Consider the following 17,677-nt stretch of genomic DNA (forward strand, 5'->3'; position numbering starts at 1 on the left):
TGTCAATGCTGGCTGTCGTTCATTTGAGCCAGGAATGTCGCGCACTGAGTTCCTCAATATCGTTCGACATGCAATCTAGCTTCTTGTGTTAGTGGTTGTATCTATTTGTATTAGGTTATGCACTGAAGAAATGACATGAAATGAAATGGAATTCCGACTATTCCGACGATTCCGGACGATTCCGGGCGATTCCGGGCGATTCCGGACGATTCCGGTCGATTCCGGTCGATTCCGACGATTCCGGCGCGATTCCGGGCGATTCCGGGCGACTCCGGTCGATTCCGGGCGATTCCGGTCGATTCCGATCGATTCCGGGCGTTTCCGGGCGATTCCAGACGATTTCGGGCGATTCCGGACGACTCCGACGATTCCGACGATTCCAACGACTCCGCACGATTCCGACGATTCCGACGATTCCAGACGATTCCGGACGATTCCGGGCGGTTCCGGCTTGTCGGATTGAACCTACCCTTCGGAACTGGGTCCGAAATTTGTTGGAGTCGTCCGGACCCAGTTTCGCTTTTTTGTGCGTTTTGCCCAACTCTAGTGTACTGTGCCTGTCTTAAGCTGCTGCTCCGAAAGACACTTTCGTGTGCGCGACAGCAGGGCTGTCATCCTGTGACGTCCTTGTAGGGATTGAGATAGGACAGGGAAGTAATAATAAAAAAAATAAAAAAAAGGAAGCAGGCGATGAACTAATATATCAGTTGAATGAGAAGGAGTAATACTGATAGGAACGGTTAATAATAATATTCAAAAAAAATTGAATTACCCTTGCAAGAAAATATTTAATCAAGCAATTTGCTTGAAAGGGCGAAAGAGCTTCAAGCGCAAGACAGGCCGGGCGAAACTGGAAAGTAAAGGAAGTTGGGGAAGACGGACGTCAGTCTTGTGGTTGATCAATTGAAGTAAGGTTGTGGGGAGGTTTAAAGCGATGAAATAAAGAAAAAAGTTTGATAAAAGTAAAAAAAAATAGATAAAAGTGAAGAAAAATGTCCATCGATCACGACAATGGCGCAAGTCGGTGAGTTGTGAGTAAAAAGCTCTCGACAAGAATGTAGCGCGTTGAATTCAAGTGAAGATCGTCATAAAAATAAGACGCATGCGACACAGAAAATGGCGGTGCCCTGTCAAGCGGATAAAATATTGTACAGTTTTCATCCACAATACTTTTTTTATATAAAGACCCCGTACGATTTTAGTTAACACTTTAAAATTCTTTAATGATCATAAGTAAGATATTAAGGATTAAAAATATACTCGTGTGTGAGCGTCGATATATACGATATACGACGATATTATATACATATACATGTATGTACAAGTATGTCTTTGCCGAAGTAAAGGCGGAAAGAAAGTGTTTCAATATGGCGACGTGTGGTTTCCAGTGCAGAGAAATAATAAGTCGCGATTTTTCTTTTCGAAAATTGCGCAACTGTTTTCTATTATTTTTTAGAGAAGGAACTGTAATTTCGAAGACATACTTATAGAATTATAATATAGTACGAAGCTCGCGCGTGTGTGTCTGTGCGTGTGCACGTGTGTATGTATATGTGTGTCCCGGTAACAAAAAAAAAAACCACACGATCACGTAAATAAAATGGAGGGTTCAAATTTTAAAACAGAAAAAAGTTGTACAACGAACCATCTTCTTTATAATAGACGTTTTTTCACATTGTTTTACTATTAGTTATTTACATCGGTTTTTTTTAAACAAAAATATATTAAATTTTAATAGCTTAAAGTAATACATATGATAACTGTTTAATATATACGCGCGTACCTGTGCGCACCGGGCACTTGTGTGCATGTACATACTCATGTGCATATGCAAGCAATAATACGCTTATCAAAAAAAAAAACAATACCTAGACTAGCAAATCCTGAGTGATTTGGCAATATTGAAAATTCAAGAATACAGCCAGCTCCCTGAGAGGACGGTACTTCCCTGAGAGGAATTTCTTGAAAAATTAACCATGTATCCCTGAGAGGACACTGTTTCCCTGAGAGGAATTTCCAAAAAATTAAACCATGTATCCCTGAGAGGACACTGTTTCCCTGAGAGGAATTTTCCGAAAAATATATATTAAAAAAAAACAAACAAAATGCATGACATAGACACATCTTGTTTTCGAGACACGTGAACCCGAGATAAATAGTATAATTTTAAATCAATTTACAAACAACAAATAGTTTTATCTCTTTTCACGGATATGTACCCAAAAATAATTTAAGTTTAAAAAATAATAAAAAAAATACTTTATGCATCACAAATTACCCCCATTTCAATATCATACTTAAATACTCAACCGTACGTCTCGGGAACGCGTAAACTCGCACCTTATGAACAGGCTGTGTACTTCTAGAATTAACTTCTGACGCGAACGATACGGTCTCAGTACCTCTATCAGCATTCCATAATACTTAACAGAACTATATTTTGGTTTGTCTTCATAGTTAATTTATTTATGGTGGTATTGTTTTCGCGTTTTGTTAATATTTTATCATAGCATGACACAGGCCAACATTGATGCATTAACGGAGGCTTTATTAGCAGAAAAAACAAGAATGCCCTCTTGGAGAAAGAATTTAAGGAAACTCGTAAAAAGATCCGGCATAACACCTGGATAGAAGAACCTTCGGAAAATCCACCGTTTGACCCCGAACCATACGGGTCCTCGACAATGATCCAAACACCAGTACAGTCTACTAACGAACTTTCGATGCTTACGTCGATGTCATTCGCCTCGTTACAAGTTTCCACTTGTACTCCCAAGGAAGGAGAGGAAGTGGATAAAAAATCCTTCGAACGATGGAAGGAACAGCTCGAAGCAGCAATGAAATTCGCAGGCATTTTTAACGAAAACATGAAAATGAATGCTTTCAAAATGAAAGCAGGTTATTCCTTATTAGATACTCTGGAAGCTACATCACCGAATGATTCATCGAGCGATGCAAATTTATTCCCGTATACTAATGCAATGGAAAGGTTGCATAAATACTATAGCTCACACGATTACGTTTTCCTACAGCGACAAAAATTACGCTCTATGAATCAGAATGACGGCGAGTCCGATTTAACATACGTAAAGAAAATAATTGACCTAGCAAAGCTCTGCAATTACAAAGAAAACCAATTGATAGAAACAGTAGTCGATGTGATCCAAGCACATGCTACTAATCCAAGAGTCCGTAAGACAGGAATAAAAGTTGTAAGGAAACGTGGATCAATAACAGATCTTTTGGACAAAGTGCGAGAATGCGAAATGGAACAAATGAACGATATAAATTTCGCAAGGACCCACCAGCAAAACTCACAAGTCCAACCATCAGCACTAGTGGCCGCCGTGTCCAACAGCTCTTACCATAACAATGGGCCTCGTATGGGAGGATTCCATCGCGGTAACTCACTGTACCATCAGAAATATTGGGGCATGCAAAGCGGAAGAGGAACATCTAGACTAACACCATCGCGGTTTTCATCAAATAGACCTTCCGGAGGTCGTCGCGAACAATGTGGAAGATGCACTAGCAACTATCATTCTTCTGAGAACTGCCACGCCATCAGCAAAAGATGTCGCAACTGCCACACCGTAGGGCACATCGAACGTGCATGCCGTCAGGGGATTCAGGATAAAACCAAACGTCGCGCAGAGGAAGAAGAAGCAGGATCACCAGCAATTAAGACCCGGAAGATCGCGGCAATTATGGACAGCAATAACACGCCCGAAACAACCAGTGATGAAGAGATCGTAAGTGACATACAATCATCTGATCTTATCTGACCGCTCGATCAAATTATATAGTCCTATACTGAATTCTATGATTTTTCTATCCACTCACATTCTAAATTTATTCACGCTTCTAAATTGTTCACAAAAGAGAATTCCAAGAATTAACGCCTTAAAATTTTTTATGGTTTGCAACTGACGAATTAGGTATAAAAAAAATAAAAATAAAAAAAATAATATTAATACAGCGATATTACTTACAGTTTCTTGTTAAAAATATATTCCACAAGCTACAACTATATTTAACATGGTACACCTAACATACCTATTATTAGTCCGGGACGAGATACCGGAACGGAACGATATTAAATTAGAGTACGGATAGTTATTATATTCTATTTGAAGGAATATTTTATACAGGTACATGCGTATGTATATACATACGGACATATATACATGGGTGTACGGCGTACACGTATATATGTGCGGGTGGGCGCTTATATGTACACACGTATATACATAAACCAGACATACTGAATTTTAATGTACTTCCAGGATATGATGAAAGTGGCGAGTAAAGACAGCTATTTACAGTTAACAAAGTCCCCTGAACATACAACCGCTATAAATAATGACCAGTTGTGCTCAGTCGAGAAGGGAATCGACAACGAAGGCTTTATTGTCGGATATGTCGCAGGCGTTCCTGTGAATTTCATGATTGACTCCGGAGCGGACGTGAACACAGTAGCTGAGGATATTTATGAAGAGTTAAGAGCAAGTGACCCTAGAACGAACCCGATATACAATATAAAAGATGGAACCGATCGGACATTGAAAGCTTACGGGGTACAGAAGGAAATTCCTGTGGTTGCTTCCTTCATAGCCGAGCTCTACATATCTGAAGAACGCCCAAGATCTTTATAAAAATTCTACGTTATTGCAAAAGCAAAGCCTTTACTTAGTAGAAGTACAGCAATTAGATATATCGTGCTGCAATTGGGCTTGAACGTGCCAGTAAAATGTTGCGCATCAGAAATCTATAATCGGTTGTTACCGGGAGAAATACTGACGATATCAATGTCGGGAGAATTCCCAAAATTCAACGTTGCTCCTGTAGTTCTCTCATACGATCGAAGTTTACCACCATCTCGAAACGTTTTTACCAATATACCAATCGTTTTCTGAAACGAAACAGAAAAGCGTTTAGAGGATCTCTTATCCTCCGGGATTATAGAACGCGTAAATGAACAAATGGACAAGTCTTTTTGCTCGTCACTCCTGGTAGTACCGAAGGTAAAAACGACATCCGACTAGTCGTTGATCTTCGAGGACCAACTAAATGTATCGTAAGATCGCCGTTCAGAATGCCAACATTGGAAGCGATACTATCAAAACTAAACGGGGCATCATGGTTTTCGACCATAGATTTGACTAGTGCCTTTTTCCACGTTGAGCTCCACGAATCCTGTCGTCATCTAACGAATTTCTTCGCAGGTAACGGTACTTACCGTTTCAAAAGATTGCCGTTCGGATTATGCAACTCACCAGATATCTTCCAGGAACTTTTACAAACCGTTGTCCTGGCTGACTGCCCAGGAGTCCTTAATTACTTAGACGACATTCTAGTGTTTGGCTCTACTAAGAAAGAACACGATCGACACTTAGATTCAGCCCTTTTAAGATTGCGCGAACATAATGTCCGTTTAAACGACAACAAATGTATATTCGGTGCAAGGTCCGTTAAATTTCTGGGATTCAACTTATCTGGTGACGGATGGAGAGTTGAGGACGAAAAGAGAAAAGCCATCGAGAACTTTCGTAGACCGGAATGCTTATCCGAAGTCAAAAGTTTCTTAGGGCTAATGAATTTTGCAGAACGTTTCATCCCTAAAAGAGCCGAAAAAAACAGAGAGACTAAGAACTCTTGCCAGATCAGAGACTTTTTACTGGACGAGGGAAGAAGAAAATGAATTTCAATTTCTGACTAGGGAAGCTCTTAACGCAATTAATAGACTCGGATATTTTGACGAAAAGGATACAACAGAACTTTATGTTGACGCGTCCCCAACAGGACTCGGCGCAGTACTTGTACAATTTAACGACGCAAAAACACCACGTATAATAGCTTGCGCTTCCAAATCACTCACATCATCAGAAAAAAGATACCCTCATACACAGAAAGAAGCTTTGGCAATAGTATGGAGTGTAGAAAGGTTTACCTATTACTTGATAAACAAATTCTTCACAATTAGAACAGACTCTGAGGCTAATGAGTTTATATTCGGCAGCTGCCAACGTACGAGTAAAAGAGCGATTACAAGGGCAGAAGCATGGGCTCTTCGTCTTCTTCCATATCAATTTAATGTAGCTAGAATACCCGGAGATTTGATCGTTGCCGACGCACTTTCACGATTGATCGGTAAGTCTCAAACAGACGACGCGTTCGATGAAGATAACGAAAAACATTTGCTATATGCACTGGACGCTGGCGATATGAATATCTCATGGACAGATATACAAACATCATCTAAATCAGACGAAGAACTGCTAGCTGTTAGAACGGCAATTCAAAACGGGAAGTGGATAAAATCCCTCCGGCGAAATGAGGCAGAAAGCAAAAACCTCGAAACATTAGGACCTATCGTTTTCAAGGGCGACCTTACCCAAATAGCCAGAATTGCTTAAGCAGCTCATTTTGGCACGCTAAAGATCGCTGCTCTAATTCGCCTTTTGCAGTAGATAAACAGCATCAAAGTTCTATGTGGGTCTTTCAAACAGCGCCTAAGCAGCTTCCTTATGCCATGATGCCAGGGATTATTTTTCTTTGTGTTTTATTTTCAAGCAAGCGTCATCGATGAAATAAACAACAAGATTTGTTTCGTTTAAACACATATGTATATTTTTAAATCTTTTGTATTGATCAATTACACAAAATTTTACACAATTTACTGATAATTCACAATCACTTCACTCAATATTCATTCTTCAATTAACGAATCTAACTTGTGCAGCAGCAATGAGACTATTGCCGGCGTCCGTCTTTGACACTTTGACAAGAGCCACTTTGTACCGATGTCATGCATTAAAAAGCTATAAAGTTCCACCAAGTGCAGTACCCTTTCTTAACAAGCCTTCAAGTTCCATCATGAACCCTACACATAGTGCTAATCAGCCGCAAAGTTCCAAAGAGTACCATGTGCCAGTTAAAAAGCTGCATAGTTCCGCAAAGTACCGTATATCTCTTAATCAGCCACAAAGTACGACATCGGAACGATTTTTCGTTAAACAGCCCTAAATCAGCTATAAAGTACGAGCTGGCTATTTGGGTATAGTACTACCTACAAATCTTCGTGCTAGAGCACTAGAAGCGGCCCATCGAGGTCACGTCGGTTGTGGGGCTACAAAGAAGATACTGCGAGAATTCTTTTGGTGGCCGAATATGTCGAGGGAAGCAGCGGATTACGTGAGTAATTGCGAGACCTGTATCGTAGTCTCGAAAAGGAACCCACCTTTACCCTTATCATGTAAAGAATTACCTAACGGACCGTGGGAGATTTTACAGATCGATTTCCTATCCCTACAGGGTTTTGGATCGGGGGAGTTTCTGCTGATCGTAGATACGTATTCTCGTTATTTGCACGTGTCAGAAATGAGACTGACAAATGCTAAGAGTACCAACGCAGCCCTATCTACAGTCTTTTCAATATGGGGTTGCCTTTAATTGTCCAAAGCGATAATGGGCCTCCTTTTCAGAGTTCGGAATTTATTCAATATTGGGAAGCTAAAGGGGTTAGGGTTAGAAAATCAATACCCCTAAGCGCACAGTCGAACGGAGCGGTAGAACGACAGAACCAAGGTGTCATTAAGGCGGTAGCAGTAGCAAAAGCAGAAGGAAGGAACTGGAGAATAGCATTGGACGAGTACATCCATACTCATAACACACGAAAACATCACTCGCGTTTGTGAATAACACCCTTTGAACTGCTAGTGGGATGGCGGTATCGAGGCACCTTTCCTTGCTTGTGGAGGTCCAAGTACGAACCGGATAGAGACGAGGTACGGGAAAATGACAACTTATCAAAACTAATGAGTAAACAGTACGCAGACAAACATCGAGGAGCAAAAGAAAATGACATCGCAACCGGCGACATAGTTTTAGCAGTTACTTCTCAAAGAACAAAAACCGATCCTACCTTTTTTAACGAAAGGTACACGGTATTAACGAGAGAAGGCGCCAAGGTTGTTATCGTAGACGGGTCCGGGAATAAGCTAACTAGAAATGTCCGAGATGTCAAGCGCGTTCCAAATATTAGTGATAACTCTTCAGTCGAGGATCAGGGATTAACAGAGGAAGATTGTTTTACAACGCTACCAATGTCTGTTTCACAACAAGTTACCGATAATAGAAACAATGTAGAAGCTAGACCTAACCCTACCCGCAAATTTCCGTTAAATGCCTTCTAATCGCCTTGTAATCGCCGGCGAATTGAAGGCGATCAGCAGTGCATTTAGCAGTAATTAAATGCCTTTGAAATATGTCAATGAAAAATTTCGCTTTTAATTTGAAATTTGAAATTGCAACTGTCAAAAGAAAACCTTACAAGCGTCTTCAGCACTGCACTGTTGTAGTGTTCCCAGATATGAGCGTGAGATTCGATAGCACGATTTACGTGTTATGATCTCTTGCGTTAAGCTCTGAGCTATTTCACTTTATTAAAGATGGTCTACATTATTCGGTTGTTAAAGACCAACTCATTGAAAGGTGATAATATACCAAACTCATTTCGATAACTAAAATAAAAGGAAAAATGAGATACATATTTCTCCCATCCTGATAATGAACGGTGAACATAGTGTAATTATTATGTTTTTTTAAAAAGGTATTATTTTAATTTCGCTTCACATAAATTTTGTTTAAAGTAATTATAGTAAGAAAAAAATAATTTAAAAAGAAATAAACGCAGAAAAAAGATCATAAAAATCTGGATTTGAACACACGCTTTCTCGGTTCGGAACCAAAAGCGTTGTCACTGCTCTATTTGGCAGTTACATTGGTACAGGTGCAAATTCAGTATATAAACAAGCTAAGATGGCGGTAAGCTATCTGTTCTCCTTGAATCAAAAAGTTGAAAGATTTCGAAGAGAACCCGTTACAGCCGTGAAAGTTTCGGTTGAAATCTTTATTCGCCTTCTAAGGCGACTAAGGCCTTAAATGCCTTCTGAATGCCTTCAAAGCCGTTTAATGCTGGTAGGGAAGAGAGACATTCGCATACCGGAAAGATTCAAAAATACACTAATGTACCATATTTGTTGATTAAGAGTAGAGGTGACGTAGGATGTAGGGATTGAGATAGGACAGGGAAGTAATAATAAAAAAAAATAAAAAAGGAAGCAGGCGATGAACTAATATATCAGTTGAATGAGAAGGAGTAATACTGATAGGAACGGTTAACAATAATATTCAAAACAAAAATTGAATTACCCTTGCAAGAAAATATTTAATCAAGCAATTTGCTTGAAAGGGCGAAAGAGCTTCAAGCGCAAGACAGGCCGGGCGAAACTGGAAAGTAAAGGAAGTTGGGGAAGACGGACGTCAGTCTTGTGGTTGATCAATTGAAGTAAGGTTGTGGGGAGTTTAAAGCGATGAAATAAAGAAAAAAGTTTGATAAAAGTAAAAAAAATAGATAAAAGTGAAGAAAAATGTCCATCGATCACGACAGTCCTCAGTGAGGATCGCGGCGCGAGCAGGACCAGTCGTCCTCTCCCCGCATTGTGTTGTGTATATTATTTATTACCTGTGTTTATCGTATCCATACCAAAGATAGGAATAAAACACATATTCTGTTTGTGCCGTACACCACCGTCTACTATGTTTCATTTGTGCGGACACAACAATGCCATATCCAAATATTATGTTAGATTTGGGACAAAAGTGTTTGTACTATTATTTACCCGAGTTATTCCATTTCCATCCCCCGCCCATCCATTTGTGTACCGGTAAAATAATAAAAATCGTGGCATATCGTTGTGCATATAATGTGTTTTATGTTTATATACAGGGTCTCAGAACAAACCCAGCGAAAATAGATGCGATCCTGAAGATGCCAGCACCGACGAACGTTAGTGAGGTTCGGTCCTTTCTGGGTGCTGTTAATTATTACGGCAAATTTGTACCAAAGATGCGAGAATTGCGATACCCACTGGATACATTGCTGAAAAACGACACCAAATTTGTTTGGACACGGGAGTGCGCAAATGCCTTTAACAGGTTTAAAGACCTGTTAGCATCCGACTTGCTGCTGACACACTACGACCCGAATGCAGAGATAGTGATGTCTACCGATGCATCGTCGGTTGGACTAGGCGCGACCATAAGCCATAGATACGCGGATGGCTCGCTGGAGGTTGTTCAGCACGCATCGAGAGCCCTTACGAAGGCTCAAGCCAATTATAGCCAAATTAACCGCAAAGGTTTGGCGATTATATTTGTTGTGAAAAAGTTTCATGAGATGCTGTTTGGGCGCCACTTCCGACTGCAAACCGATCATCGACCCTTGCTGCGGATTTTCGGGTCACATAAGGGTATACCAGTGTACACGGCAAATAGGTTGCAGCGGTTTGCATTGCAGTTGCTGATGTACGATTTTACCATCGAGTACGTGCAAACCGATAATATGTTTAATATTTTGTATGCAATGCGGACGTGCTCTCAAGGCTGATACACGAGCACGCAAAACCGGATCCGGAATACGTAATCGCAAGCGCTGAGTTGGAAAATGATGTAAGTTCCATAGCATCATATTGTATTAACATATTTCCACTCAATTTTAGAGACGTTACGAAAGCCACGGAGTCTGACCCTGTCCTAAAAAGGTTTACGGATACATCATGGAAGGGTGGCCCCAAAATGTCGCGTATGCTGCAGAGCTGGCTTGCTTTTACCACAGAAGCGAAGCCCTAACCACGGTGCGTGGTTGCATTTTGTTAGGGGAAAGAGTGGTGATCCCTAGCAAGCTGCAACAGCGTTGCTTGAAGCAACTACATGAAGGGCACCCCGGTATCCAGCGAATGAAGTCGAAGGCCCGGAGTTACGTCTACTGGCCATCCGTGGATAAAAGGATGTCATGCTTATGCGATAGCGGCGAAGACTTCACCTCGCGAGAAACCTGATCCCTGGCCAGCGACACAGAAACCTTGGGAACGTATTCACATCGATTTCACTGGGCCAATCGATGGTGATTATTTTCTGATCGTGGTAGACGCGATTACCAAGTGGCCAGAGGTGATACGAACGCGAAATACCACATCAGCAACAACGATCGCGATACTGAGGTCAATCTTTGCGAGATTTAGATACCCGGAAACGGTAGTGAGCGACAACGGGCCACAATTTGTCAGCGCTGAGTTTTCGGAGTATTGCAGTAGTCGCGGTGTACAACACGTCACAACTGCGCCATTCCATCCGCGATCGAATGGGCAGGCGGAGCGCTTTGTTGATACCTTCAAGCGATCGATGAGGAAGATCCAGGAAGGAAGAACAACGCAAGACGAAGCGCTTGACGTTTTCTGGCGAGCTACCGTACAACCCCAAGCGAAATTTTTAGGGAATAATGAACACAAACTCATGCCATCCTTTTCTATTCATCAGCCCTACTCTCTCACACGTATCGATGAACTTTTACACATCTCTTTGTTCATTGTACTATATTTGAAGGGTTTAAAAGTGATAGATAACAATTCATGTTCATGAAGTAGTTATGGTCAAATGTTAATGGTGTATGGTTTGTACCATGGTCGACCTGAGTTCAATTCCATTTTTATTGTTTTTATTGATGATTTAAAGTTTTATTTAATTTTTAAAACATCCAGCTCCAATAACCTCAAACCGATTTACTCATTGTTAGAAATGCGTGTTTAATAGTTAATCTGTTATTTTTATTGTTTAATTTATTTCTTTTAATTTATTTAGTGTCAGTACCCCTTCATACAACCAAACCAGTAAATAGCACGATAATGAATAATAATATGGTGGCGCAACTGGCAAAGTGATTCGGGACCCCCCCCAAGCTCCCGACCACGCTGGTTTTCGCTGGTCTTTTCGGGGATAATTCGTTAACGAATTATCCCCGAAAAGACCAACGAAATACAGATCATTTTCGGGGATAGTGAACACACGTGAAAGATGAACCCATGCAAAAAGAGCTAAAAATAGAAATGAACATTCGGGATTCACTCCCTCCACTCATGTTCCAATTCATGCTCATGCTTCATCCTTGATGCTACCAACCACATTGCTAGTTCTACTTCGAATCACTTTGCCAGTTGCGCCACCATATTATTATTCATTATCGTGCTATTTACTGGTTTGGTTGTATGAAGGGGTACTGACACTAAATAAATTAAAAGAAATAAATTAAACAATAAAAATAACAGATTAACTATTAAACACGCATTTCTAACAATGAGTAAATCGGTTTTGAGGTTATTGGAGCTGGATGTTTTAAAAATTAAATAAAACTTTAAATCATCAATAAAAACAATAAAAATGGAATTGAACTCAGGTCGACCATGGTACAAACCATACACCATTAACATTTGACCATAACTACTTCATGAACATGAATTGTTATCTATCACTTTTAAACCCTTCAAATATAGTACAATGAACAAAGAGATGTGTAAAAGTTCATCGATACGTGTGAGAGAGTAGGGCTGATGAATAGAAAAGGATGGCATGAGTTTGTGTTCATTATTCCCTAAAAATTTCGCTTGGGCCAACGCTATTTTACCGGACAAGCAGTCGGTAGCTGAAGCCATGCTAGGTAGAAAAATGCGAACAGCGTTGGAACTGCTGAAACCTCCACCTGCAGCGCAAGCAGAACCGGTCAACATGGGTAGACGATTTCAGCGCGTTTACCTCGTCTACGCCAAGTTCTATGCGCGGAATTCATGGAAGTGGGTTCCGGCGCAAATCATACGAGAGTTGGGCAGCGTTATGTTCGAGGTGCAGACGAACAATCAACGGGTTCACAGGCGCCATATGAACCAGCTGCGAAAACGTAATTCGGCCGTGGGGGCTTCCAGCGAGGTCGTGGACTTAGATCATTTGCCGTTTGATCTGCTGACGGACAGCGCGGTAGCGGAATCGAGCTATGTTCCCTTGACGGACCAGCAAATTAGCGCGTCACCCACACAACCATCTCCACGCCCAATCCCGTTCGCTACTACAAGACGCCAGCAGCCGATACGATCGCCACGCCGGTCTTCTAGGCTTAGAAGACTTCCGCGTAGGCTCGACGGGTATCGTCTGAATTAAAAGAGGGAGATGTTGTGAGCTAACCTGGCCCGGACTCATTCACGGCGGTAACTCACGGAGAACAGCAAATGGTCATCCGTCAGTGTAACCAAGAAGCTGAATATACGTTATTAAGTTTATGAGTAACACGTGACTTTTATTCGACCACCTTCGCGATCGAAAGAACATAAAAAAATCATCCAAATAATCGCAATATTATACGAAAAAGCGTTTGACAGCACGTGCGATAAAATCGCATGCGATGAAACATAGACACGGCCCTAAGACAGATTCCGGAAGGGGCCCACAGTCTTGAGATAAAGTGTTAGACCCTGTATAGGAAAGATTACAATTTGTAGAGATTGAAATAAGATTGAAAGAAAAAAATTTACTTCATGCTCATTTGAAGCAATTCTTACATTATTTTTATTATTACATCGATGTAACAAAAAATACATTATTTTTACTATATTTTATTCGGTTCACTCACGGTTTCTAATCGATGCAACGCATTCCGTAAGAATAAATCTGTTTCCTGTCCACGATTTTTTTCTGCTTGAGCTACCTCACTGCGAATCTCATCAATTATTAAACGTATAAATTTTTTATTGCGATCCGCAAGTCGACAGACGAATGTAAAGTAACTTTCCGCAGAAAGTGATAAATATTTGCGTGTAAATAAAGCAAAAACATTTCGCATTTCTTGTTTAACCATATTTGAAGACCCTTCTGTGCTGATCATTAAATTGTTCAACAACTCCATAGCGATAATGCGTGTAGAAAACGTTTCGTTGCACATGAACGCATGTTGCATTACTGATAGACCCACTGTTCGTATAAAAAGTATTATTTTCCCATAGTCCTTTCGCTTCAGGAGAGATTCTATTAGCGTTTGCAATATTTGCATAGCTTGAAGAGCATTCGATTTTGGAAGGCATCGTTGGAGATCGACGTAAGTTAATACGAATCGCGGCATTGCGTAGAGAACTAATTCTTCATTACGACTGCAGAAAAACAACATTACTGGCCTTAATGCATGTTCAGAATTAGACAGTTTAGCAAATTGTGGTACCCATTTGATCAACATGTTAAACACATTATCCCCAACCATTGGATCGCTGCTATATTCCATTTTTCCGAGGATTTCCATTACTTTATGCCAAACTCTTGCAACATCTTCAATATAATCTAGTTGAACATAACGGTCGGTAAGAACAGAAAATGGCAGAAAGAAGTGCTTAAAAGCTAGATGGTATAGGCACGTTGAATTTGATTTTATATAAAATGCATGAGTACATTCTTTTAAAGCCAACACTAGAACGGCAAGTATTCGCTGTCTAATGATTCGACTAGGATTGGGTATCCATTTATCAAACTGTTGAAATATCGTATGAAGCTTCATTTTCAAATCCATTTTTATGATATTATCTACTTCTCGATAACGTTTACCAACAAAGCGAAAAAATAGTTCAATTGGAATAGCATTACTTTCGAACATTTCGTACTGCGGAATTTCACACAACGCTTTGAACTCATCTAACCCATATACTACTCGTGTCAGGTCTAAAAGAATTTCGCGATCATAAAAAAACCCCATTTTTAACCAAAGCCGTAGGATAGTCTTTTCGTCTACCAATGTTAACATTTTGTGGCTTTCTATTATCAATTTCAAGTAAGTCAGCTGTTGATCTGAATGTGCCGTAGGACAATTAGCATAGGTACTGAAATATGACAAAACCTGCCCATTTTGAGCATTATTAGATATACTTCTTAAGGTTATACAGGCGGCAATTTGGGCTATGCATGGTGGAGTAGAGATCTTTTTTGAAAACTGTTCGTTGACAAATGGGATGACATGTTGATTAATCGCCGTTAAAAAATCTTCGTCCATTGAAATCGAAGATTTTAAACATTTGGATATCGCTGAAACGGAAGAATTATAATTAATAATAAGAAACGCAACTAAATAGTCAGGTATTCTTACCATCAAGTAATTTGTGCCATCGATCAGATGTGCTATGACGTATATATTTCAGCATCCATGGTCCAATTAGACTTTTTTCACCACGTGCTAGTGATCCTTTAGAAATTGCTCTATTGTAAATTAAAATTGTTCCTTCTGCTATCAATTCCAATGCTGTTTGCAAGCGATTACCATACTTTTGAAGAACATTTTCAAAGCTTTCCAAAAAAGTGACACTATGTGATGTTTTATCGTAGCATGTGTTACTAAACAACACTAAGAGAGCCATGTGAGCTTGTGTCGCAATTGTGATACGTTTAATAATAATGTCAATAGGTAAATTTATTGGTCCACCTGTTAGTCTGATCAACTGCATTTGTTTCGACACTCTACAATAGTCCTCTTCGAAGTTTGTGGAACTAATCATAGTAAGTAGCATAAGCCCAAGATTATATATAGATTGTTCTGTCATGTTTTCGTACTTTTTCGGGCCAAGTTTAAGAAATATTCGATTGAAAATAATTTGTACTTTTGTCTTTAACGCCTTCGCCGTGCAGTGTCGTATCATTGAAGTCAACAAAATGAGAAACATATTGAAGCTGTTCATTTTGAGATTCAAGCTATTTTTTGTTGATTCTGGTGAAGCAAGCACGGCTGCCTGTGCAATAAAATCATCGATTGACCGACTAACACAACAAACAGCATCTAACGAATCACTATTCGTATGAAATGATGAGTTTAGTCGGACACTAAAATAGTCCCAAAGGTGAATAACAGTTTCAAATCGCACCGGCCATAATTCCGTTATTATTGGTTTCAGCAATATCAAAAATACTCTCACATGTTGTTCTGTGTTGCATGATTTAAGAAATTCCTTCACGATATCGTCAATAAGGGTGTAGTGATGTGGAAGCTTTGCAATGGGCTGTTCAATTCCTTCCAGCTCCTTCTTTTGTTCGGAGAAGTGGGCCAATGCATTTATAAGCCATATCTTAAATATATAACCATCCTTTCTTTCCTTCAGTAATGATGAAAAGCACTCGTTTAAAGTTGTCCAAAAGTTGATCATTTCTTTGTTTGTTTCCGACAAGACCATCATACCGAGCCACATTAACTTCACACAGTTACATTGATACGGAGCTTCAAAGATGACATCTTCTATCGCATTTATGCGAAATTGATGAAATGCCAGTTCCAGCATATCGATCAACAATGTGCGATAAAGTTTTTCATAAGTTATGAGCGAATTTCTTTTGCGGAAGCATTTTCCAAAATCGGTATTTGATATGATGGGGAATTCTTTCATTTCCTTTGCAAGCAGCAGAATAAGCCATCGCCATTCCAACACTCCGTGATAAATTTCATAACCACAGTATTCTCCATCGAATACGCTGTTCCATCCGTACATTAGTAGAGGCTCAATTAATTTTGGCAGGCAATTTAAAATGATTGAGATACCATCACATAATGTTGTTCCCTGCAATCTAGTAGCGTTTCCTAAAACAAGACGCAAAAACCGCGTAATTTCCAATCTTTGAATCCGAATGCAACGGCTAGATGTGTTCTGTAGCAGCATCAGTTTTTGAATCCTTTCTCTTGCATTTTTCGACAAATCGTGCACAAGTAGATCGTACAATTGATATATTTCAACACCGAAGATTGTTACCAATGTGCTTGTTTCAAAGTAAAGGCCAAACGAAAGACCGCCATCCTGTGCTAAGGTGTTAAGAAGTTCGTGCCTCGAAGAAACACGCCAATCCGATGTTTTACAGTCAAACATTCTATCTACAATAACTTCAATAACTTCACAGTTGATAATCTTATTCAAAGTGGGTTTATTATACAGGTGGGCTTATCCCGAACAATTTGACAGCCGTGCTGTAGAAAAATGAAAACGAAATGACACGAGGGGATTCGATCATTTGTTGATGTATGCGTGTGAATTTCAATGGCTGTTTTGGTTGATGTGTCGTAGTGTGGGTCAAGGTGTATGGATATTAGGAGGTGAAGTGCTTCAGAGCAAGGTGTATGGATATTAGGAGGTGAAGTGCTTCAGAGCAAATTGACATTTCACGACTTGACATAACAATACTGGGTGCTCCGGTATTACCGTATAAACCGTATTAATACACGATGCGCAATCTCAGATTGCGCATATATTCGTTTTATCAAAACATTTGTCATTTCGCGTAGCCAACCCTGAGCTATAAACGTCATTTCCATACAATTTCAGATCGCGCCATCATTGCGCATAAATTTTCAAGATTATATGTCCGAAATATATATATATATTTTTTTTGACAGATAACTATATCAAACCGATCCGTTTGACAGATAAATATATGAGCAATCTGAGATTGCGCATCGTTTATTGATATAGTTACACATCCCCAAAAAGGGTATAGGGACTAGGTGGGCTTATAGGTTTGGCGGGAAGGCCATATTGGACGAACGAATGACAGGAGGGGATTCGATTGTGATACGTAGTTTTTCACCCACACTACGACACATCAACCAAAACAGCCATTGAAATTCACACGCATACATCAACAAATGATCGAATCCCCTCGTGTCATTTCGTTTTCATTTTTCTACAGCACGGCTGTCAAATTGTTCGGGATAAGCCCACCTGTATGATAAACCCACTTTGACACATCCCAATCGCCAGTCAAGGTGTTTGGTTATTAG

General features: G+C 40.0%; 2 protein-coding genes across 2 annotated transcripts; one reads left to right on the top strand and one right to left on the bottom strand.

The window, feature by feature from the left end:
• Positions 1-788: 788 nt before the first annotated feature.
• On the top strand, positions 789-4,830 carry LOC121603171. The gene is made up of 3 exons (XM_041931880.1): positions 789-1,024; positions 2,511-3,752; positions 4,287-4,830. The coding sequence occupies exons 2-3, from the start codon at positions 2,685-2,687 to the stop codon at positions 4,653-4,655; spliced, it is 1,437 nt and encodes a 478-aa protein (XP_041787814.1). The 5' UTR covers positions 789-1,024; positions 2,511-2,684; the 3' UTR covers positions 4,656-4,830.
• An 8,592-nt stretch (positions 4,831-13,422) lies between these two features.
• LOC121603170 (protein MMS22-like) lies at positions 13,423-16,893 on the bottom strand. Its single transcript, XM_041931878.1, has 2 exons — positions 15,011-16,893; positions 13,423-14,949 (listed from the first exon to the last, which is right to left on the bottom strand). Exons 1-2 carry the CDS (start codon positions 16,767-16,769, stop codon positions 13,493-13,495), a joined length of 3,216 nt encoding a protein of 1,071 aa, XP_041787812.1. The 5' UTR covers positions 16,770-16,893; the 3' UTR covers positions 13,423-13,492.
• Between the last annotated feature and the right edge of the window lie 784 nt (positions 16,894-17,677).

The sequence above is a fragment of the Anopheles merus genome, unplaced genomic scaffold (genome assembly GCF_017562075.2).
Source record: "Anopheles merus strain MAF unplaced genomic scaffold, AmerM5.1 LNR4000897, whole genome shotgun sequence".
In the NCBI taxonomy this organism is placed as follows: domain Eukaryota; kingdom Metazoa; phylum Arthropoda; class Insecta; order Diptera; family Culicidae; genus Anopheles; species Anopheles merus.